The 24,003-nt window shown below is 39.8% G+C and overlaps 1 protein-coding gene across 7 annotated transcripts in view; it reads left to right on the plus strand.

Annotated features, from left to right (window-relative positions):
- MAATS1 (MYCBP associated and testis expressed 1) overlaps positions 1–21,733 on the plus strand; it is a 113,699-nt gene extending 91,966 nt beyond the window's left edge. For 5 of the 7 annotated variants that reach the window (XR_003508925.1, XM_027529317.1, XM_027529065.1 and 2 more), the window contains 2 exons: positions 1,993–2,145; positions 20,936–21,733. Coding sequence is in view for 4 of the 7 variants with exons in the window: in XM_027529317.1 (XP_027385118.1) it covers positions 1,993–2,144 (152 nt within the window). In the remaining 3 variants the exon portion in view is untranslated. Of the gene's footprint in view, positions 1–1,992; positions 2,146–3,998; positions 4,577–20,935 lie in introns of all 7 variants that reach the window. The other 2 variants (XR_003508930.1, XR_003508895.1) reach the window with 1 other exon arrangement.
- Positions 21,734–24,003: the final 2,270 nt, after the last annotated feature.

Consider the following 24,003-nt stretch of genomic DNA (forward strand, 5'->3'; position numbering starts at 1 on the left):
CTGGGGGTCCCAGTTCTATATTACCTGTGTCCTGGGGTGTAGGGCCAGGTCCTGGGCCCTCTGGTGGACAAGATTATTAGGGTGTTTTAATGCAACCTGCCCACCTACTTGCTTGGCCTGAGGTATTCCATTACTGGTGCCTATAGGCTGATGGGTCGTAGCCTAGGTCCCCACAGGGAGGATTACAAAATAGTGCTCACCAGCACTAGTATTCATGTGGTAGGGCAAGCTCCCCCAAGTGCTTACTGCCAATGTCTTTATCCCCAGGGTGAGGTCCAGTTGCCTTCTACCACCCCGGGAGACTCTCCAAGATTAATGGGTGGGCTGGACCCATGGTCCTTTCAGACTGTGCAATCTAGGGCAGAAGAAATAATGTATAAGATCTTGTGTGTGTCCTTTAAGAGTAGAGTCTATTTCTCACAGCTCACAGGGTCTGCTGAAAGCAAGCCCTGCTGGTCTTCAAAGCCAGTTGTTCCAGTACTGTCTTACCAGTGCAGGACCCCTGTGCTGTGGAGCCCAATGTGGGGCTCAGACTCCTCAATCCTTAGGGTGAATCTCTGCAGTTGTAGTAATTTTCCTGTTTGAGGGTTGCCTACTAGGGGTACGGCTCTTGACTATAGCACAACTCTGCCCATCCTACCCATCTTATTATGGTTTGTTCTATATTATCTTTAGTTGTAGAGGTCTTTTCTGGTAGGTTCTGGCCTTTCTCATCCATAGTTTCTCTGTAAATAGCTGTAATTTTGCTGTGCCCATGAGAGGAGTTGAGCTTAGAGTCTTCTTAATCCACCAACTCTTATTTTTCTAAAATTTGATAGATGGGAATGACCTTGAGGACCTGTATATAGATGAAAATAATAGTAACAACCAAGGTTTAAATGCATACCAAGTTCCAGAAAATGTATTAAGCATTTTTAGAAATACCTTATCTAAATTTCTTATAACATCTATAGATGTGTTCTCATACTTTAGTTAAGGAAATTAGTGCTTAGAGATGTTACACAGTTTGCAGATTGCACCATGGTCTATGTGGCTCCCAAGTCCCCATTCTTTCAACCATACTGCTGTGAAGTGTTCTAAGTTTCTATGTGATTTACCCTACTTAAAATAGCTGACATCTGAACAGCATAGAAGCCATGGTACTTCTTATTGTGCTTTACTAGCTGTATGACTTTAGGCAAATCACCTAATCTCTGTGTCTCAGCTGCCTCATCTGAAAATGGGGATAGTAATAATACTCTTTTAGGGTTGTGAGTAGTTTAAATGAATAACTATATGCCAACTATTTAAAACCATACCTGGCAGGAAGTAAGGAAAAATGCTAACTGCTACCACCATCATCATCACCGTTACCACTTTTCAAAAGGGAAATGGGATGCTTAATGTACTAAGCCTTGATAATAAATATTCTTTAGACTGTAGCACTAGGAACAACTTCTAAAGCCGTGAACTCAAATTCATCAGTCAACAAGTACCCTTCATATTAGGGACTAAAGCACAAAGAGAAGCATAAGACAAGATCTTTACCTTTAGGTCATTTATAATCTAAGTGAAAAACAAAATGTAACTCACCTGAAGCACTTGGACACTGAATAGACTGGCACAAACTCAAGTGTGGTCATAATAAATGTGAGCTGCCTCAGTCAAAGACTTCCTGGAGGAGCTGGACTTGGGCTGGGCTTTGCAGAAGGGCAGGATCTGGAGTACAGGTATTCCAGGTGAGGGAAGACACTCAGCTGTGGAGTGAAGGCCAGCCGAGTGGGGAGGAGTGTGACTGAACAGAGAGAGAGCAGCAATATTGAGATTTAGGTTGAATTACCTTTGGAATGTGTCCTTGCAAAACCGCAGAAAATTTTCTTTAATCCAGTCAGCTTTAAGCAAGAGAATATGTGGCTTGCAAAGTTATCATTTCTGTCTCTACTCTTTTGAAAACCTTTGGGAATGATCTGTCCTGACGTCCAGAGTAACACGTCTCCTGTCCCTTTGGCACAGTGAGGAACTCTCAGCGGAAGCATATCCTGGCAGCCCATCAGATCATCCACAGGCACACAGAGGACATGCTCAAGACGCATTTTGTTGAGCAAAGGCAGACACCAGACGCTGAGCTACTTGAGGGAGAAACTGAAAAGGAGCAAAATACCTAAGGTGAGTTTATTTTTCCTTTGGAAGGGCACAGGAGGACAAGCAGCGTCATTGAGCTCTGTGCTGTACTCTAACAATCATAATGTGGAAAATGAAGCACTCCCATTTAAATTGGTGCATTTCATGCATCTGTTTGACAGGCCTGAAGCAGTTACTGTCTGCCAAGGTTTCCACTACAAATTCAAGAAAAAAGCACCCTTGTGCTTTCTGTCTGTGGCAGCCCAGACTGAATGCAGGAATACAGCAGGGAAAATATTGGTGCATTTCATCTCGGTTATGGAATCTGCTATTGAAACTTTTAGTTCATATGACAGCAGTTAGACTGTTTTGACCAAAAAACAGGACTCAAAATTATTTTTGTAGGTTTTAGCAAATGACTATACTCTATCACAAAGCTACAAAACATGTTTGTGTTATTTAAAACAAAAACCTTGTTCTCATGGAATTAGATAAGGTACCCCTGTAGCACTGAGCTGGCTGCTCAGCATGGCATGAGGCACAGCCTGCCCAATTCGAGCCCTGCCCTCTACAGTAGCCTTAGGTGCACCTAACATTCCTACTCACAAGATGAACACAGGCCATGTTTGGTATGATTTGAGTATCAATCTCCTCAGAAAGCCATAAGGCCCCACAGCTTCCAACAGCACAGCATCGGGGGTCTCTCTTCCTGCGGGAGCTCTTGCTGAATCCACACAAAGGACCATGTATCAAAATCCTTTAGTCCCCAGGTTACAAAGCTCAGGTGCAAGGAAAAGAGCTTCGCATTGGGTGGGGGCAGAAGCTGCCTTGGTTTACGTGCCCTGGGACCAGTCTCTCTCATAATTCCATTGGCATAGATTCCAGGGTCCCCCCAATGGATCTGCCCAGTTACAAAAGTCAGCACACTCAGGAAACCTCGAAGTTACAGTTTCCTGTTAGGTATTAATAGTTTATTTAAAATCCCTCCCAGTCAGATGCTAGTTACTAATCGGGTCATTTTTACCTTTAGTAATGTTGCTTACATGTGTTCAGTCACTCAGTGGTATCCAACTCTTGCAGCCCCATGGACCATAGCCCGCCCGGTTTCTCTGTCCATGAAATTTTCCAAGCAAGAATACTGGAGTGGGTTGCCATTTCCTCCTCCAGGGGACCTTCCTGACCCAGGGATCGAACCCACATCTCCTGTGTCTCCTGCACTGGCAGGCAGGTTTGTTACCACCGGCACCACCTGGGAAGCCTGTGTTGCTTGGTGACGTAGTTGACACGTATGCCACCTTACCAGATTATGGAGAACAGAGCCAGGGGGTTCCGAGTAAAACTTCCATGAGAAGGGGTCCAGAGTGAAGCTTTACCTGTAACTTTTCCCTTAAGCCTCCCATGGTGAGAGGCACACTGTTTGCTATTTTACCCTCGAGGGTGTGCTATCAGGTTAGGGATGGCATTAAGGCTTAGGGAGCAATCTGAACCTGGCATCGAGGAGGTTTGGGTGTTTGCATCCACTAACTGTATAATCTTATACAAATACTTTCCTTGAGGTTTCCTTAAGGTTTACACATGAACATGTGACCAAGAGGCCCTCTGCAGGGAAATCTATTGGGACCTTAAATCTCAAAGAAGCTGATGGTAGGAAGGTTGAGATAAGGGAGCAGTTAAGAAAGACCAGAGAGAAGACAGATAAAGAATTCTTAAATACCAAACTATGGCTGTAAATTACAGCAGAAAATCCTTTGTTTTTCATTAATAATGAAATAACCTCTGAAATCACTGAAAATATAAACCATATATTTACATGTAATGTTACATCTATATAATAGCTATATAATATAAATTCAAGAATCAAAGAATTTTGCCTAACTTATTATTGTATTAAAAATCAGCCTCAGAAGTACAGTTCCTCCACTGGGTCCCTTGGATCTCTCCCTATCCAGTTGATGTTTGAGAGGGAGTGAAAGAATCTGAGCATGCATTGGGAAGAACTCAGCTGTAAGGCATTGCCAGCCAGTGCTCCAGATGGATGAAGAACTGAGTGCTTCGATCTTGAAACAGTGATCTGGGCAGCATATCACAGCATCCTGTGGACGCATAAAGACACAACTTTCTGGTGGAAGATAGGAGATGGTGAAAGGGAAAGTCGCTCAGTCGTGTCCAACTCTTTGCGAGTCCATGGACTATATAGTTCATGGAATTCTCCAGAGAGGTGATGAGGGCTGACTTAGGCAATAATATAAATTATAACAGTGAGCTGAGATATACCACTGAGACAGGATGGTGGAGTAGAAGGACATGAGTTTACCTCTTCTTATGGAAACATCAAAATCACAACTAACTGCTGAAAAACCATTGACAGAAAAACGCTGGAACCTATCAAAAAAGATACCCTGCATCCAAAGACAAAGAAGAAGCCACAATGAGATGACTGGAGGGGCGCAATCCAATCCAATCCCATACATACCAGGTGGGTGACCCAGTAACTGGAAATAATTTTACCATAGAAGCTCTCCTACATGAGTGAAAGATCTGGGCTCCATGTCAGGCTCCCTACCTTGGGGTCTGGCAGTGGGAGGAGGAGCCCCCGAAAATCTAGCTTCGAAGGCCAGCAAGATCTGATCAGAGAAATTCCACAGGACTGGGGGAAACAGAAACTCTGTGTGGAGGGTGCACTCAGGGTCTCATGACTCACAGTGACCCAAGGGAAAAGCGGTAACCTCTAAGAGACTGGGCTAGTACTGGAAGGTCTCCTGCAGAGGCGGGGAGCAACTGTGGCACAGTGTGGGGACAAGAACACTGGCAGCAGCAGTTCTGGGGAGTACTCGTTGGTGTGAACCTCCTAGAGGCTGCCGTTTCCTCACTGAGACCTGGCCCCACCCACAGTCTGTAGGTTTCAGTGTGGGTGCCTTGGGCCAAACAGCCAACAGGTCAGGAACAAAGCCCTACCCATCAGCAGACATGCTACATGTAAAAGGATGAAATTAGAACACTCTTAACACCATACACAAAAATAAACTCAAAATAGATTAAAGCTCTAAATATAAAGCCAGACACTATAAAACTCTCAGAGGAAACAAAGAATGCTCTTTGGCATAAATTGCAACAAGATCTTTTTTGACCCACCACCTAGAGTAATGAAAATAAAAATAAACAAATGAAACCTAATTAAAAGCTTTTGCACAGCAAAGGAAACCATAAATGAGACAGAAAGACATCCCTTAGAATGGAAGAAAATATTTGCAAATGAAGTAAGTGACAAGGGATTAACCTCCAAAATATACAAACAGTTCATGCAGCTCAGTATCAAAAGCACAAACAACCCAATCAAAAAAACAAAGGGAAAAAAAAAAAGGGAAGAAGGCCTAAATAGACATTTCTCCAAAGAAGATACATAGATGGCCAATGGCCAAGAGGCCCATGAAAAGATGCTCATTACTAATTATTAGAAAAATGCAAATCAAAGCTACAATGAGATTATCACCTCACACTAATCGCAATGGCCACCATCAAGGAGTCTACAAACAGTAAATGCTGGAGAGGGTATGAAGAAAAGGGAACCCTCCTACACTGTTGGTAGGAATGGCAGTTGGTGCAGCCACTATGGAAAACAGTATGGAAGTTCCTTAAAAAACTACACATAGAACTACTGTGTGATCCAGCAATTCCACTCCTGGGCATACATCCAGAGAAAACCATGGTTCAAAAGGATACATTCACCAGTGTTCATTAAAGCACTGTTTACAGTAATCGAGGCATGGAAGCAACCTAAATGTCCATCAGCAGATGAATGGATAAAGATGTGGTGCATGTATACAATGGAATATTACTCAGCCATAAAAAGGAATAAAATAATGCCTTTGCAGCAATATAGGTGGACCTGGAGATTATCATATCAAGGGAAGTAAGTCAGACAAATTGTCATGGTATCACTTACATATGGAGTCTTTTAAAAATGATACAACTAAACTTATCTACAAAACAGACTCACAGACTTAGAGAAAAAAATTATGGCTAGCAGGGGGGAAGGCTGGGAGGGATAGATTAGGAGTTTGAGACTGACATGTACACATTGCTATATTTAAAATAAAATGCCTTTCCCTGAGGAAAAAAAAATGTAGCAGGAGAAAGAAAAGTATGGTACTAGCAAAAAAAAAAAAAAAAAGGAAATATAGATCAATGGAACTAGATAAAAAGCCCAGAAATAAACCTGCACCTGTGGTCAGTTAATCTACAGCAAAGGAGGCAAGAATATACAATGGAGAAAAAGCAGTCTCTTCATTAAGTGGTGCTTACTGAACTGGACAGCTACATGTAAGAAATGAAATTAGAGTATTCCTTAACACTATACACAAAAGTAAATTCAGAATACACTAAAGACCTAAATGTGAGGTCAGATACTATAAAACTCAGAGGGAAACACAGGCAGAATACTCATACATAAATCACAGCAATAACTTTTTCAGCCCATCTCGAAGAGTAATGGAAATAAAAATGGATAAATGGGAAATTAAACTCAAAGGCTTTTGCACAGGAAAGGACACCATAAACAAAACAAAAAGACAACCCACAGAATGGGAGAAAGTATTTGCAAGCACTCTGACCAAAAAGGGGTAAGTTTCCAAAATTTACAACCAGCTCATGAAGCTCAATATCAAAAATTCAGACAACTCAATCAAAAAATAAGTTATGCTTATCAGTGAGGAATGGTGGTGGGGGAGGGATAAATTGGGAGTTTGAGATTAACATACATACACACACACACTGCTGTATTAAAATAGGTAACCAACAAAGACCTATTGTATAGCACAGGGAATCTGCTCAGTACTCATAAAAACCTACGTGGGAAAAGAATCTGAGAAAGAATAGATAAACAGGTATGTATAACTCAGTCACTTTGCTGTACACCTGAAATGTACACAGCATTGTTAAGAAACTGTACTCCAGTATAAAATAAACGAATTTAAATAGTAAATCAGCCTTAATGTTAGTCACTATTTCTACATGCAAATTTATTAAGATTAATAGTTATTTTCATAATAGGTGGCTGAAAAGCTGAGCAGTGCTTTCACAAGCTTTATAAGACCAGAGGGACAAAAACTGGAGTCAAGATTGAGACCCTGGTGAACGTCCTCCGTTTAGGCTGGGACTCCACAAGGCTGTGCCCTAGTAGAAAGTGTTCATTAGAAGTAACCATCCTTGAATAGACTACAGTTTAGCTTCTAATCCCCTGAATGATCCCCAAAACCCTCAGTTGCACAAAATGAATTTAAAAGATCCTTGATTCCTGTTGCCTCAAAGAAATTATCAGGAACAAAACTTAAATTCTCCTTGGAGAAAGTTGGCATCATCCTAGACCTCAATTTATTTTCAGAATTTTTCATGAACAAGTTCCAAACAAGGATATACAGGTACATGAAGGATATACAGGTACATGAAGGATATACAGGTACATGACAACTTGAACAAGTAGCAGAAAGTACAGATCATAGAAACAAACCTAAAGGGATCTAAAATTGGAATTATTAGACACAGACTTTAGAATAACTATGCTTACTGCTATACACTTCTAGCCTCCAGAATTGTGAGAAAATACATTTTTTGTGGTTTAAACCACCCAGTGCATGGTATTTTGTTATGGCAGTCGGAGCCAAGACAGATTTTGGTACCAAAAGTGAAGGTACTGTAACAATACCTAAGTGTGTGGAAGCAACTTTGGAGCTAGCTAATGTGTAGAGATGGGAAGATTTTTGAGGTGCATGCTGGGAATATGGATGTTAAGGGCAATTCTGGCAAGGTCTTAGATGGAAATGTGGAATGTTACTGCAAACTGGAGGAAGGGCAATCCATATTATAAAGTGGCAGAGAACTTGGCTGAACTGTGTTCTAGTGTTTTGTGGAAGATAGAACTTCTAAGCAATGAAACTGGATATTTAGCTGAGGAGATGTCTATGCAAAGTGTTGAAGGAGCCACGTGGTTCCTTCTGACTGCTTTTATGGTAAAATACGAAAGGAGAGAAATAAACTGGAGAAGGAATTGTTAAGCTAAAAAACAAGGATTTGTAGATTTGGAAAATTCTCAGCCTAGCCATATTTCAAAAAGTGAGAAAGTCCATTCTGAAAAAGAATTCTAAGGGTATAGCTGAACAACTATCTAATAAAGAGTCTATGGAATTGTAAGAGTAGGAGCACTGCCAGTTTGAAATGAAGGAATGGATACACTATGAAATGAAGAAAGGCTGTCAGACTTGTTGGGTTTCACAGGATCATACAACAGAGCCATTATGCTGCAAATGTGCACCATTATTTAAGAAGAGTGAAAACTAATGCTGAAGGCGATTCAGAGCTTATCAACCAGTGCTTCAGTTTCAACAGGTCAGATGGCCTCTGCCCAGAACTGAAGGACAGGACTGCCTATGGCACCCTACCTGGATCTCCAAAGTGGCCATGGAGATGAGGTACACCAGAGCTGGGGGGATGGGGCCACTCCCAGAGCCATGGAGAAATGCTGCCATCCCAGTGGACCTAGAAGGCAGGACATTGCACCAAAGGGAATTAAGCTCAAGCTTTAAGATCCAATAGAATTTGTCTAGCTAAGCCTTGGACTTGCTTGGGACCCATTATTCCTTTCTTCCTTCTGATTTCTCCCTTTTGGAATGGGACTATCTTTCCTATGCCTGTCCCACCACTGTATTTTGGAAGTGCATAATGTATCTGGTTCACAGCTGGAGAGGAATATTGCCTCTGGAAGAATCATACCTTTGAGTCTCACCCATTTCTGATTTAGATGACAATTTGGATTTCAGACCTTATAATTGGTACCTGAATGAGTTAAGACTCTGGGGGCTATTGAGGTGAAATGAATGTATCCTGCACGTGAGAAGAACATGATTTCAGGAGGCTTTGGTGGAATGCAATACAGTGAACTGTGTCCTCCCAAAATTCGTATGTTGAAGCCCTCACCTCCTATATGATGTCATTTGGAAATGAGGACTGTGAGATAGATGGGGCAGAGCAAGAAGGCAGCCATCTACAAGCCATGAAGAGAGTTCTCCCCAGGAACTGATCATGCTGGCACCTGATCTTGGACTTCAACCCTCCAGAACTGTGAGAAAATAAATTTCTAATAACTAAAACAATCTTGAGAAAATAAAGCTGGAGGCATCATTCACCCTGATTTCAAACTATACTACAGGGCTACAGTAATCAAAACTGTATAGTACTGGCATATAGATCAATGGACAAATAGATCAATGGAAAAGAACAGAGAGCCCAGTAAATCTACACTTATATGGGCAATTAACCTACTACAAAGGAGGCAAGGATATACAGTGGGGAAAAAGCAGCTTTTTCAATAAACGGTGATGGGGAAAAAAGACAGCTACACGGAAAAGAAACTGGACTACTTCCTCACACCATGCACAAAAGTAAATATAAGACCTTTTCATCAGTTAAAGGAATGATCAACAAAATGAAAAGTCCACATACTGAATGGGCAAAGACATTTGCAAATTTATACTTATTTGCCAGACATTTGCAAGTTTATAAATATATTTATTTACATAGATCAGATCAGATCAGATCAGTCACTCAGTCGTGTCCGACTCTTTGCAACCCCATCAATCACAGCACGCCAGGCCTCCCTGTCCATCACCAACTCCCAGAGTTCACTCAAACTCACGTCCATCGAGTCAGTGATGCCATCCAGCCATCTCATCCTCTGTCGTCCCCTTCTCCTCCTGCCCCCAATCCCTCCCAGCATCAGAGTCTTTTCCAATGAGTCAACTCTTCGCACGAGGTGGCCAAAGTACTGGAGATTCAGCTTTAGCATCATTCCTTCCAAAGAAATCCCAGGGCTGATCTCCTTCAAAATGGACTGGTTGGATCTCCTTGCAGTCCAAGGGACTCTCAAGAGTCTTCTCCAACACCACAGTTCAAAAGTATCAATTCTTCAGTGCTCAGCCTTCTTCACAGTCCAACTCTCACATCCATACATGACCACAGGAAAAACCATAGCCTTGACTAGACGAACCCTTGTTGGCAAAGTAATGTCTGCTTTCGAATATGCTATCTAGGTTGGTCATAACTTTCCTTCCAAGGAGTAAGCATCTTTTAATTTCATGGCTGCAGTCACCATCTGCAGTGATTTTGGAGCCCTAAAAAATAAAGTCTGACACAGTTTCCACCGTTTCCCCATCTATTTCTCATGAAGTGATGCGACCGCATGCCGTGATCTTCGTTTTCTGAATGTTGAGCTTTAAGCCAACTTTTTCACTCTCCTCTTTCACTTTCATTAAGAGGCTTTTGAGTTCCTCTTCACTTTCTGCCATGAGGGTGGTGTCATCTGCATATCTGAGGTTATTGATATTTCTCCCGGCAATCTTGATTCCAGCTTGTGTTTCTTCCAGTCCAGCGTTTCTCATGATGTACTCTGCATATAAGTTAAATAAGCAGGGTGACAATATACAGCCTTGACAAACTCCTTTTCCTATTTGGAACCAGTCTGTTGTTCCATGTCCAGTTCTAACTGTTGCTTCCTGACCTGCATACAGATTTCTCAAGAGGCAGATCAGGTGGTCTGGTATTGCCATCTCTTTCAGAATTTTCCACAGTTTATTGTGATCCACACAGTCAAAGGCTTTGGCATAGTCAATAAAACAGAAATAGATGTTTTTCTGGAACTCTCTTGCTTTTTCGATGATCCAGCGGATGTTGGCAATTTGATCTCTGGTTTCTCTGCCTTTTCTAAAACCAGCTGGAACATCAGGAAGTTCATGGTTCACATATTGCTGAAGCCTGGCTTAGAGAATTTTGAGCATTACTTTACTAGCATGTGAGATGAGTGCAATTGTGCAGTAGTTTGAGCATTCTTTGGCATTGTCTTTCTTTGGGATTGGAATGAAAACTGACCTTTTCCAGTCCTGTGGCCACTGCTGAGTTTTCCAAGTTTGCTGGCATATTGAGTGCAGCACTTTCACAGCATCATCTTTCAGGATTTGGAATAGCTCAACTGGAATTCCATCACCTCCACTAGCTGTGTTTGTAGTGATGCTTTCTAAGGCCCACTTGACTTCACATTCCAGGATGTCTGGCTCTAGGTCAGTGATCACACCATCGTGATTATCTGGGTCGTGAAGATTTTTGTACAGTTCTTCTGTGTATTCTTGCCATCTCTTCTTAATATGTTTTGCTTCTGTTAGGTCCATACCATTTCTGTCCTTTATCGAGCCCATCTTTGCATGAAATGTTCCTTTGGTATCTCTGATTTTCTTGAAGAGATCTCTAGTCTTTCCCATTCTGTTGTTTTCCTCTATTTCTTTGCATTGATTACTGAGGAAGACTTTCTTATCTCTTCTTGCTATTCTTTGGAACTCTGCATTCAGATGCTTATATCTTTCCTTTTCTCCTTTGCTTTTCGCTTCTCTTCTTTTCACAGCTATTTGTAAGGCCTCCCCAGACAGCCATTTTGCTTTTTTGCATTTCTTTTCCATGGGGATGGTCTTGATCCCTGTCTCCTGTACAATGTCACGAACCTCATTTCATAGTTCATCAGGCACTCTATCTATCAGATCTAGGCCCTTAAATCTATTTCTCACTTCCACTGTATGATCATAAGGGATTTGACTTAGGTCATACCTGAATGGTCTAGTGGTTTTCCCTACTTTCTTCAATTTAAGTCTGAATTTGGCAATAAGGAATTCATGATCTGAGCCACAGTCAGCTCCTGGTCTTGTTTTTGCTGACTGTATAGAGCTTCTCCATCTTTGGCTTCAAAGAATATAATCAGTCTGATTTCGGTGTTGACCATCTGGTGATGTCCATGTATAGAATCTTCTCTTGTGTTGTTGGAAGAGGGTGTTTGTTATGACCAGTGCATTTTCTTGGCAAAACTCTATTAGTCTTTGCCCTGCTTCATTCCGTATTGCAAGGCCAAATATGCCTGTTACTCCAGGTGTTTCTTGACTTCCTACTTTTGCATTCCAGTCCCCTATAATTTAAAGGACAGATTTTTTGGGTGTTAGTTCTAAAAGGTCTTGTAGGTCTTCATAGAACCATTAAACTTCAGCTTCTTCAGCATTACTGGTTGGGGCATAGACTTGGATTACTGTTTTGAAATGTACTGAATTGTTTGCCTTGGAAACGAACAGAGATCATTCTTTCATTTTTGAGATTGCATCCAAGTACTGCATTTCAGACTCTTTTGTTGACCATGATGGCCACTCCATTTCTTCTGAGGGATTCCTGCCCGCAGTAGTAGATATAATGGTCATCTGAGTTAAATTCACCCATTCCAGTCCATTTCAGTTCGCTGATTCCTAGAATGTCAACATTCACTCTTGCCATCTCTTGTTTGACCACTTCCAATTTGCCTTGATTCATGGACCTGACATTCCAGGTTCCTATGCAATATTGCTCTTTACAGCATTGGAACTTGCTTCTATCACCAGTCACATCCACAGCTGGGTATTCTTTTTGCTTTGGCTCCATCCCTTCATTCTTTCTGGAGTTATTTCTCCACTGATCTCTAGTAGCATATTGGGCACCTACTGACCTGGGGAGTTTCTCTTTCAGTATCCTATCATTTTGCCTTTTCATACCGTTCTTGGGGTTCTCAAGGCAAGAGTACTGAAGTGGTTTGCCATTCCCTTCTCCAGTGGACCACATTCTGTCAGATCTCTCCACCATGACCCGCCCATCTTGGGTTGCCCCACGGGCATGGATCAGTTTCATTGAGTTAGACAAGGCTGTAATCCTAGTGTGATTAGATTGACTAGTTTTCTGTGAGTATTGTTTCAGTGTGTTTGCCTTCTGATGCCTTCTTGCAACACCTACTGTCTTACTTGGGTTTCTCTTACCTTGGGCATGGGGTATCTCTTCACGGCTGCTCCAGCAAAGTGCAGCCGCTGCTCCTTACCTTGGACGAGGGGTATCTCCTCACCGCCACCCTTCCATATGAAGACTCACATAACTCAACCTCAAAAAAAAAAAAAAAAGAGAGGATCTGAGTAGACTTTCCAAAAAAGACACACAGATGGCCAACAGGCACATGAAAAGATCCTCAACATCAATAATCAGAGAAATGCAAATCAAAACCACAGTGGGATATCACTTCATATCTCACATTTGTCAGAATGGCTGTTATCAAAAAGACCACAAATAAAAAGTATTGGAGAGGTTGTAGAGAAAAGAGAATCTCATGCACTGTCAGCAAAAATGTCAATTGGTACAGCCACTATGGAGAATGGTATGGAGATTCCTCAAAAAATTAAAAACAGACCACTGTATGATCCAGCAATTCCATTGCTGGTATTTATCCAAAGAAAATGAAAATAATTAGGAAAGGTATGTGTATCCCTATTTTCATAGTAGCATTATTTACAACTGTTAAGATATAGAAGTAACATAAGTACCCATTAGTAAATGAATGAATAAAGATGTGGTAAATATACACAGTGGAATATTACTCATAAGAAAGAAGGAAAGTTTGCCATTGGTGATGACATGGATGGAACCAGAGACTATTATGCTAAGTGAAGTAAATCAGACAGAGAAAGAGAAATACGGTCTGATTTCACTTACATGTGAGATCTAAAAAACAAAAGGAAACAGAAAATATAACCATATGGAAACAGTGTCATAGCTATAGAGACAAACAGGTGGTTGCCATGGTTTCCAGAAGGGAAGGGGTAGGTGGGAGAGAGAAATATGTGAGAGAGATAAGAGGTACAAACTTCTAGCTGCAAAATAAATGAGTCACGCGTATGAAATATGCAGTTTGGAGAACATAGTCAATAATTATGTTATATCTTTGCATGGCGACAGACTTATCATGCTGATCATTTTGACATGTATAGAAAAATCGGATCACTTTGTTGTGTAACTGGAACTAACATAATTTTGTAGGTCAAGTATACTTTAAAAACGAACTCAGAAAAAGAGATCAGATTTGTGCTTACCAGAGGTGTAAGAGGAAAAGGGGAAATGGGACAAATGCAATCAAAAGGTATAAACTTTCAGTTATAAGATAAATAAGTACCAGGGATGAAATAAACATGATAAATAAAATCAACATTGCTGTGTGTTACATATGAAAAATTTTAAGAGAGTAAATACTAAGGGTTCTCATCTAAAAAAGGAAAGAAAAAGAAAATATGTTTCTGCTACTTAAGCTGCCTAGTCTAAGGCATTTTGTTCTGGCATCCTGAACTAAGGCACTTAGTATGCTCAAAGAAATGAAAATCAATATTGAAATTTTTAAGAGAACAAGAAACGACTTAAAAAACAATATATAGCAGATTTTGAAGAAAGTAGAAATTCTAGAATTTAAAAATATAGCAGTCAACATGAGAAACTCAAAGAGCAGGGTATATACAGCTGAAGAGAAAAATAGCAAAGTAGAAGATCAGAATAATTTATGTAGAAAGAATCAGAGAGCCAAAGAGTTGGAAACAACAGAAGAGGATAGAGTGGGACAACTTAATCCTTAGGAAGGAACAAAAGGATAGTAGGCATGGACTACTGATTCCAGAACTTTGACTTCTAACAGAAGATATGTGTTGGGGAATTATATAAAATATGAATTTTCTGAAACTGATAAAAGTCAATGTTTAGAAGGCTTCTCAACCCTGAGTAGACAAAAAGAAATCTATATCTATATACATTTTAATATGACTACTGAAAAGAAATCTTAAAAGTGTTAAGAAAGAAAAGATGAATTACCTTCAGAAGAGCAACAATTATGCTGACAGTTAGCTTCTCACCAGAAACAAAAACAGAAAATAATGGAATGATATATTCAGTGTGCTTAAATAGTATTAATAAAGTAGAATTCTGTACCTTGCAAAAATACTCTTTGAGAATGACAGGAAAAAGACATTTTCATATAAATGAAACAGAAAATTTGTCACTATGAGATGTTCTTTAAGCAAAAGGAAAATTGGAAGGCTGGACATAAATGAAGGATTAACATATGGATAAATATGTATTGACTGCATATAACAACAATAATAAGAAACAGCAACAATGGCAGCAACTCAGTTATACAACAATAGAAGTATGTAAGTTAAAAAGGGCATAGATGGATTAAATTGTCCTACCTTTGTCTACGAGGATAAAAGTATCATCTAATATTATGACTGATAACTCAAGGAAACATTTTGTATCCTTTAGGGTAACTCCTACAGGATACTGAAAACGTGTGACGTTTAAACCAATAGAAGAAAATGGAATAAACAAAAAACATTGAATACAAAAGGAGGGCAGAAAGGAGAGGAAAAAGGAAACAGAACCAGTAGAAAGCACTGAATAAAATGATAGGTGTTTATCACTGATTTGTCATTAATTACACTAAATGTAGATGGACTAAATGCTCAAAATCAGAATTTGTCAGACTGAATTTTAAAAGACTCAGTTGTATACCTAAAATTTTATGAGACATATATTAAGTCTAAATACTCAGAATGGTTACAAAAAGAGTAAAAGATACCATGAAAACATCATCCACAAGAAAGCTGAGGTAACTATATTAATAACAAGGTTTTAAGCCAGAAAGCACTTATTAGAGCAAAAGAGGGACACTTCAGGTTTAATTCACTGGGAAGGCAAAGTGATTCACAATTTTAGTATATCTAGTAACATGGCTTTTTTGGAGGAGGCCAAACTACAGGTTGCTGGGAGGGACTGGGGGCAGGAGGAGAAGGGGATGACAGAGGATGAGATGGCTGGGTGGCATCACCGACTCGATGGACATGAGTTTGAGTAAACTCCGGGAGATGGTGATGGACAGGGAGGCCTGGCGTGCTGAGATTCACGGGGTCGCAAAGAGTCGGACATGCTGAGTGACTGAACTGAACTGAACTGAAACTACAGGGAGGGAACACAGTCCCACCCATAGCAGAAAACTGGATTAAAGGTTTACTGAGCATGGCCTTGCCCACTAGAGCAAGACCCAGTTTTCCCTACAGCCAGACCCTCCCATCAGGAAGCTTCTATAAGCCTCTTATCCTCATCCATCAGAGGGCAGACAGAATGAAAACCACAATCACAGAAAACTAACCAAACTAATCACATGGATCACAGCCTTCTAACTCAATGCAACCATTAAGCTATGCTGTGTAGGGCCACCCAAGACGGATGGGCCATGGTGGAGAGTTCTGACAAAATGTGGTCCACTGGAGAAGGGAATGGCAAACCACTTCAGCATTCTTGCCCTGAGAACCCCATGAACAATATGAAAAGGCAAAAAGATAGGACACTGAAAGATGAGCTCCCCAGGTCTGCAGGTGCTCAATATGCTACTGGAGAAGAGCCGAGAAATAGCTCCAGAAGGAATGAAGAGGCTGAGCCAAAGCAGAAACAGCACCCAGCTGTGGATGTGTCTGGTGGTGAAAGTAAAGTCTGATGCTGTAAAGAACAATACTGCGTAGGAACCCGGAATGTTAGGTCCCTGAATCAAGGTAAATTGGAAGTGATCAAACAAGAGATGGCAAGAGTAAACATTGACATTTTAGGAATCAGTGAACTAAAATGGATGGGAATGTGAGTATTTAATTCAAATGACCATTACATCTACTACTGTGGGCAAGAATCCCTTAAAAGAAATGGAGTAGCCCTCATAGTCAACAAGAGTCCAAAATGCAATACTTGGGTGTAATCGCAAAAACAACAGAATGATCTCTGTTCATTTCCAGGGCAAACCATTCAGTATCACAGTAATCCAAGTATGCCCCAACCACTAATGCTGAAGAAGCTGAAGTTGAATGGTTCTATGAAGACCTAAAAAAAAAAATGTTGGAGAGGATGTGGAGAACCTAGAAAGCATATTAAAAAGCAGAGACATCACTTTGCCAACAAAGGTCTGTCTAGTCAAAGCTATGGTTTTTCCAGTAGTCATGTATGGATGTGAGAGTTGGACCATAAAGAAGGCTGAGTGCCAAAGAATTAATGCTTTTAAGTGTGGTGTTGGAGAAGACTCTTGAGAGTCCCTTGGACTGCAAGGAGATCAAACCAGTCAATCCTAAAAGAAATCAACCCCTAATATTCATTGGAAGGACTGATGCTCAAGTTGAAGCTCCAATACTTTGGCCACCTGATGCAAAGAGCTGACTCACTGGCAAAGACCCTGATGCTGGGAAAGATTGAAGGTGGGAGGAGAAGGGGATGACAGGACGAGATGATTCAATGGTATCACTGACTCAATGGACATGAGTTTGAGCAGGCTCCAGGAGGTGGTGAAGGACAAGAAAGCTTGGTGTGCTATAGTGCACTGGGTCGCAAAGAGTCAGACATGACTGAACAACAACATGATTCTAGGAAATGTTATCAGCATCCCTGTATCAGGGACTGATGTACTGAGCAGAGGGAAAAAACATTTAAAAATGGAAGATTTGAGATACATAGTTAAGAAACTTAAATGGGCATTTTAGAATACTATACCCAATAACTCCAGGATGCATATTATTTTTAAGCACACATAGAACATTTGCAAAAACTGATTATATACTGTGTCATAAAACAAGTATCAACCATTTCAAAGAGTTGAAATCATGCCCGTGTGTCCTCTGATTAAAAAAAAAAAGCAATGAAACTAGAAATTAATGACAAGATAATTGTAATATGTTTGGAAATTAAATGCAAATGTAAATCTGTTCAAAGGAAGTATCGTAACAGAAACTAGAAAATATTTTGAGCTGAAAAATGACAAAAATGCTATGTAAATATCCAATTTGTGAAATGCTGCTGCTGTGATGCTTAGAAGGAAATTTATAGGCTTAGAGGCATTTATTAGAACAGAAAAGATGAAAATAAGATTAAGTATCCTTTTTTAGACGTTAGAAAAGGAAATTAGATGCAAAAAAAGTAAAAGGAAGGAAATTAACAGAAATTAAAACAGAAAATAGACATCTTCTGATGCTGGGAAGGATATAGTAGGTAGCTGCAACAATTAGAAAAAATAATTGATATATTGTAAGTGTCATTTTTAAACAGGGAAGAGCTGTGGAAATAAAGGGGACTCAATGAACTAAAGGGTAGACAGGAAAGAGTTCTTCCTAAGTGATCTGTGATCACTGGCCATTTTTTTCCCCTCGGGACATTGGTAACATCTAGGCATAAGACTTTACTAGGGGAAACAGAAACCAGCAAGGCTTTTAGAGTCTATTGTTTGGGGGTGGAGGGAGGTATGGATTGGAATCTAGAGGAGCCCCAAATGCCGATTTTCCCCCAGAGCTTTAGGGTTTTGGTGGACAACTCTTTTACTAATGGAAAAATGTTTGAATCTATCATGTGTTATTCACCTAGCTTTGTTAATGTGATCCTTACTCAGTCTTGAGGATTTAATCATTGTTGAATCCATGTTCCATGATTTTTTCTTTGGTCAGAAATAGCGGAATATCTTAAATTGCCCTGTGACTCTGATGTTCAATGGCTTAGCAATGGTAACACTGTAGTGTGATTTTTTTGAACTCAAAACAAGATTGAGATTTTTCTAAGAAAGAAAGCGACCCTCAACCACTATCATGGAATACTGAGTGACTTTGGAATCAGCTTTTGCTGCAGACTTGGTAATATTTTTTTAATGAATCCAACCTAAAATTACAAAGTAACACAGAGCTTATATGCAGAATTTATAGTATGGTAAAGTCATTTCAGTGGCAACTAACATTGTCTGAATCACAAATAATGGTAAGCTACTTTATATACTTCCCCTGCTGGCAAAGCTAAAAAAATAAGAAGGTCTCCATTCCCATGCATATTTGCAGTGAATGTATTTTCTGAACTTAAACTATAATTCCAGGAAGACTTTTTGGACCTTGGAACAAGTGCAAAGAAAATTTCCATATTCAAAGTTATTTAAGTGTGCAATGGAAGCATGTCCACCTAACCTTCAATTGGAAGTGATTAATCTACATTGTAATGATGTGCTAAAAGGCATTAAATATCAAGAGAAGAAGTTATTGGAATTCTATAGGTGCCTTCCAGGCAATAAATATGCACAGTTAAAAGTATATGCTTGGGGCTTCCCTGGTGGCTCAGTGATAAGGAATCTGCCTGCTGATGTAGGAGACACAGGTTCCATCTCTGATCCAGGAAGATAAAGCCCATACACAATTATTGAGCCTGTGCTCTAGAGTCTGGGAGCCAAAACTACTGAGCCCATGTGCCACAGCTACTGAAGCCCGCACGCTCTAGAGTCTGTTCTCCGCAACAAGAGAAGCCATTGCGATGAGAAACCCGCACACCAGGAGTAGAGTAGCCCTTGCTCTCTGAAACTAGAGAAAAGCCCACACAGCAGTGAAGACCCAGCACAGTCAAAAATAAACAAAAAGTATTTTTTTTTAAATCCTATGTTTATGGATTGAGATCAGTATTGCCAGCACCTATCTGTGAAAGACTTTTCTGAAATTGAAATACAGTTGATTTACACATTGTGTTGCTTTCAGGTGTACAGCAAAAAGATTTGGTTTAAAATTGTTTTCCATTATATGTTGTTGCAAGCTACTGAATATAGTTCCCTGGCTATACAGTAAATCCTGGTTGTTTATTTATACATGGTAGTGTGTATCTATTAATCACACATTCCTAATTTATCCCTCCTTTGCTCCTTTCCTCTTTGGTAAGTTTCTTTCCCATGTCTGTGAGTCTGTTTCTGTTTTGTAAATAAGTTCATTTGTACTGTTTGTTAGATTCCACATATAAGTGATACCATATATTTGTCTAAAAAATAGTTTCAAAACTGAAATAGGGGAAAGTCTCATTGCTCATCACCATTAACAGATGATCATCTGTAATCAGTTTTAATTTCTGAATCCCAATTAATCAAAATGGTGTTCCCTAAATAAGAGTTTCATTCTTTTCTTCAGGAGACTTGTATTGCAAAAAAAAAAAAAAAAAAACCTGTAGTCAGTTATTATTACTATCTTTTGAGTTTTATCAATGAATTTGTTTTCTTTCTTGTTATTTTAGTACCTACATAATATGCGCACTTTTGTATTTTGGCCCATAAAGTCTAAAATATTTACCGTCAGGCCCTTTTTCTTCAAAGTCTGTTAATTCCTATTCTACAGCAGATAAAAAGAATGAAGAACTAAATATAAACACATGGATGAATCTCAAAAATATAATAATTGAAAAAAGCCAAATTAAGAAAAGTCTACAGTATGAGACTATATCAAGGTCAAAATCAGCACTAAACTACTGTATTGCAGAATAGTGATTATTTTTAGAGGGTAAGGAGAGGGTTGTGATTGGGACTAAGTGGGAGCTTATGGGATTTCTTGACCTGGGTGATATCTACAGAGATTAGTAGTACACATTTTTTCATTAAGTTGCACATTGACTTTTTTTATGCTTTGCTTTATGTGTCATATTCTGTAGTTAAAAGTTAGAAATATCTATGTGTATATACAGACATGTACATAGATGTATTATGCCTGCATATACACAGAATAATCCTGGAAAGATCAAGATCTTGGTAATCACCTGTTGCTGGGCATGTAAACTGAGGACTGGAGGTCAGACTGAAGGGAAAGAGGCTTACTTTCCTCACGTTTCTGTCCTTTTGTAGTCTCAATTTTTTTTTTACAACGTGTATGTATTAATTTTTCAGTTATAACCCAGTTAATGCAGAGTTTTTTTAAGTGCTAGAATTTAGAAACTGAGACCCTGTGAGTTAGGAAATGTTTGGGGCCCAAAAGCAGCAGAACTGAGCTATGTCTGGACTCTGTAATTGTATCACAGTAATTTTTCGGATGTGTTGATCTGTTAATGGTTGTTTCTAGAACGATGACATAATCATAAACATTTGTGTGTGTGTGTGTGTTTTTTACAGACTATTTTTAAAGAGAAGCTTTTTAAAGAGAACTTTTTAAAGAGAAGCTGTACAAATCATCGTCGTAGAGAATTCCAGTTGTCTGCCCTTCTTCCCAGATGTGCAGCTCTTAGGGCTTGTCAGTTTGTGATGCATGAAGAAACAGATTTCTTTTCTTTGAACTCCCAATGATTTAAAGTGATTTTCAGTAATGACAATCAAATGAAGGAGCTTTATTCTCTCTGGTATTTCCTAGATGCTCTACTTAAAGAGAAAATTTTCTCATGTCTCATTTCAACATTTCATTCACTACAAAGATATACCAGCTTGTTGAGTCAAATATAAATCAGTTAAAAAAAATATTACTGAATATTTCTTAAGTGGTTTGGGTTTGCTGTTCAGAGTATTGGCATTACCTGTTAAGGTTGAAAATATGCAATCCCCATGACCCAGCATGTCACTGTCCAGTAGAAATGCAGAGTACGTGCACTAACAGGTGTGACAAGACTGCCGTAGCAGTACTATTTACACTGGCTCAGAACTGGAAATCCAAACAACTGTCTACAGAGAAACAGAAAAATAAGCCCTAGGATATCCATGCGATGTCATGTCAAGTTACCATTGAGCTTTAGCTCTGAGAAGTATATTCATGAAACACCCATGGAGAGGGTGCTGCTGGAGACCTATCTGCCCATCCCACATGCTGACAAGAGTTAGGGTTGAATGGATCTCTCCTCATTTAAAGATCAGAAAATAGGAAAAACAGGGACTTCCCTGGTGGTCCAGTGACTAAGACTCTGCATGCCCAGCACAGGAGGCCTGGGGTTTGATCCCTAGTCAGGGAACTAGATCCCACATGCCACAAGTAAAGATCCAATGTGCCACAACTAAAGCCAAATGGATGGATAAATATTAAAAAAAAAAAAATAGGAAAAACATTAAAAAACCAAAAGCGTCAACAAAAAAATCAACAAGGGACTCATGTAAAGAGCTTACAAAAGAAAGTGTATGTTATATGAACACAGAATAAAAGCCTATCTTAGAAAATATCTTACTATGGAAACAAGAAAAGCTTCAGACTGGTGTTTTTAATAGGATGCAAAAAGAAATGGCCCCTTAGAAAACTGAAGCAAGGATTAATAAGAACAGAGGTTAGCCCTGAATGACCAATCCTACAAGCAACTAGAATTCTTATAATAAAATGGGCAACATTTTTATGTTTTTGTTTTGTTTGCCTTGAGGATCACTGATCAACAGAAAAGTAGCACAATTAAGCGGCAATTGAATTTTATTTTGTTCCTTTAAAAATGCTAACCCTGGGTCTTTCCTGGTAGTCCAGTGGCTAAGACCCCACACTCCCAATGCAGGGGGCCTGAGTTCAATTCCTGGTCAGGGAACTAGATCCCACATGCCAAAACTAAGAGGTTCACATGCCACAGTGAAAGATTCCACATGTCACAACTAAACCTGGTGCAGCCAAATTAAAAAAAAATGCTAACATTAACTAGGTAAAAGGTATTATTCACTTTTGAAATGAAAAATCAGGAAGACAAACTGAGAAGACATGAGTTGGATGATGGGAGAGAAGGTGGGCGGAAGACTGTGGTACAGCAGGGAACAAGAGACTTTCAGTCAAGGGCCAGTTAGTAACTTTTTTAGACTTTGCAGGGAAGATGGTCTCTGTTGCAACTACTCAACTCTGCCATTTTAGGACAGAAAAGGGTAACAAATGAATGAACATTGCTGTGTTCCAAAAATAAGCTTTTTATACAAAAATTGGCAGGCCAGATTTGGTTCCTGAGCCATAGTTTGCCCATCCCTGCTATACCACAGTGAACTGTAAAATCAATACCTACTTATAATATAGGATTTAAAGCAGCTTATAATAAAGAACATAAAATGAAACTTCAGTTAAGTTCAGTCACTCAGTCGTGTCCGACTCTTTGTGACCCCATGAACAGCAGCACGCCAGGCCTCCCTGTCCATCACCAACTCCCGGAGTTTACTCAAACTCATGTCCATCGAGTCAGTGATGCCATCCAGCCATCTCATCCTCTGTCGTCCCCTTCTCCTGCCCCCAATCCCTCCCAACATCAGAGTCTTTTCCAGTGAGTCAACTCTTCGCATGAGGTGGCCAAAGTACTGGAGTTTCAGCTTTAGCATCAGTCCTTCCAAAGAAATCCCAGGGCTGATCTCCTTTAGAATGGACTGGTTGGATCTCCTTGCAGTCCAAGGAACTCTCAAGAATCTTCTCCAACACCACAGTTCAAAAGCATCAATTCTTTGGCGCTCAGCCTTCTTCACAATCCAACTCTCACATCCATACATGACCACCGGAAAAACCATAGCCTTGACTAGAAGTTCGGAACTTTGTTGACAAAGTAATGTCTCTGCTTTTCAATATGCTGTCTAGGTTGGTCATAACTTTCCTTCCAAGGAGTGTCATTTAATTTCATGGCTGCAGTCACCATCTGCAGTGATTTGGGAGCCCCCCAAAATAAAGTCTGACACTGTTTCCACTGTTTCCCCATCTATTTCCCATGAAGTGACAGGACTGGATGAAATGATCTTAGTTTTCTGAATGTTGAGCTTTAAGCCAACTTTTTCACTCTCCTCTTTCACTTTCATCAAGAGGCTTTTTAGTTCCTCTTCACTTTCTGCCATAAGGGTGGTGTCATCTGCATTATCTGAGGTTATTGATATTTCTCCCGGCAATCTTGATTCCAGCTTGTGCTTCATCCAGCCCAGCATTTCTCATGATGTACTCTGCATATAAGTTAAATAAGCAGGGTGACAATATACAGCCTTGACGTACTCCTTTTCCTATTTGGAACCAGTCTGTTGTTCCATGTCCAGTTCTAACTGTTGCTTCCTGACCTGCATACAGGTTTCTCAAGAGGCAGGTCAGGTGGTCTTGTATTCCCATCTCTTTCAGAAATAATTTACAATAGAATATTTTCTAAAAATTTTTATCCTTATATTATCTTCTAAACTAAGCTTTGTGTTTAGACAAGAAAAAAACTAAAAGATATTACAAAATTATCATTAGCTAATTGAAATTTACTAAGAAAGGAAAGCTTTTTCCTGAT

This window comes from Bos indicus x Bos taurus, chromosome 1, assembly GCF_003369695.1.
Source record: "Bos indicus x Bos taurus breed Angus x Brahman F1 hybrid chromosome 1, Bos_hybrid_MaternalHap_v2.0, whole genome shotgun sequence".
Classification (NCBI taxonomy): domain Eukaryota; kingdom Metazoa; phylum Chordata; class Mammalia; order Artiodactyla; family Bovidae; genus Bos; species Bos indicus x Bos taurus.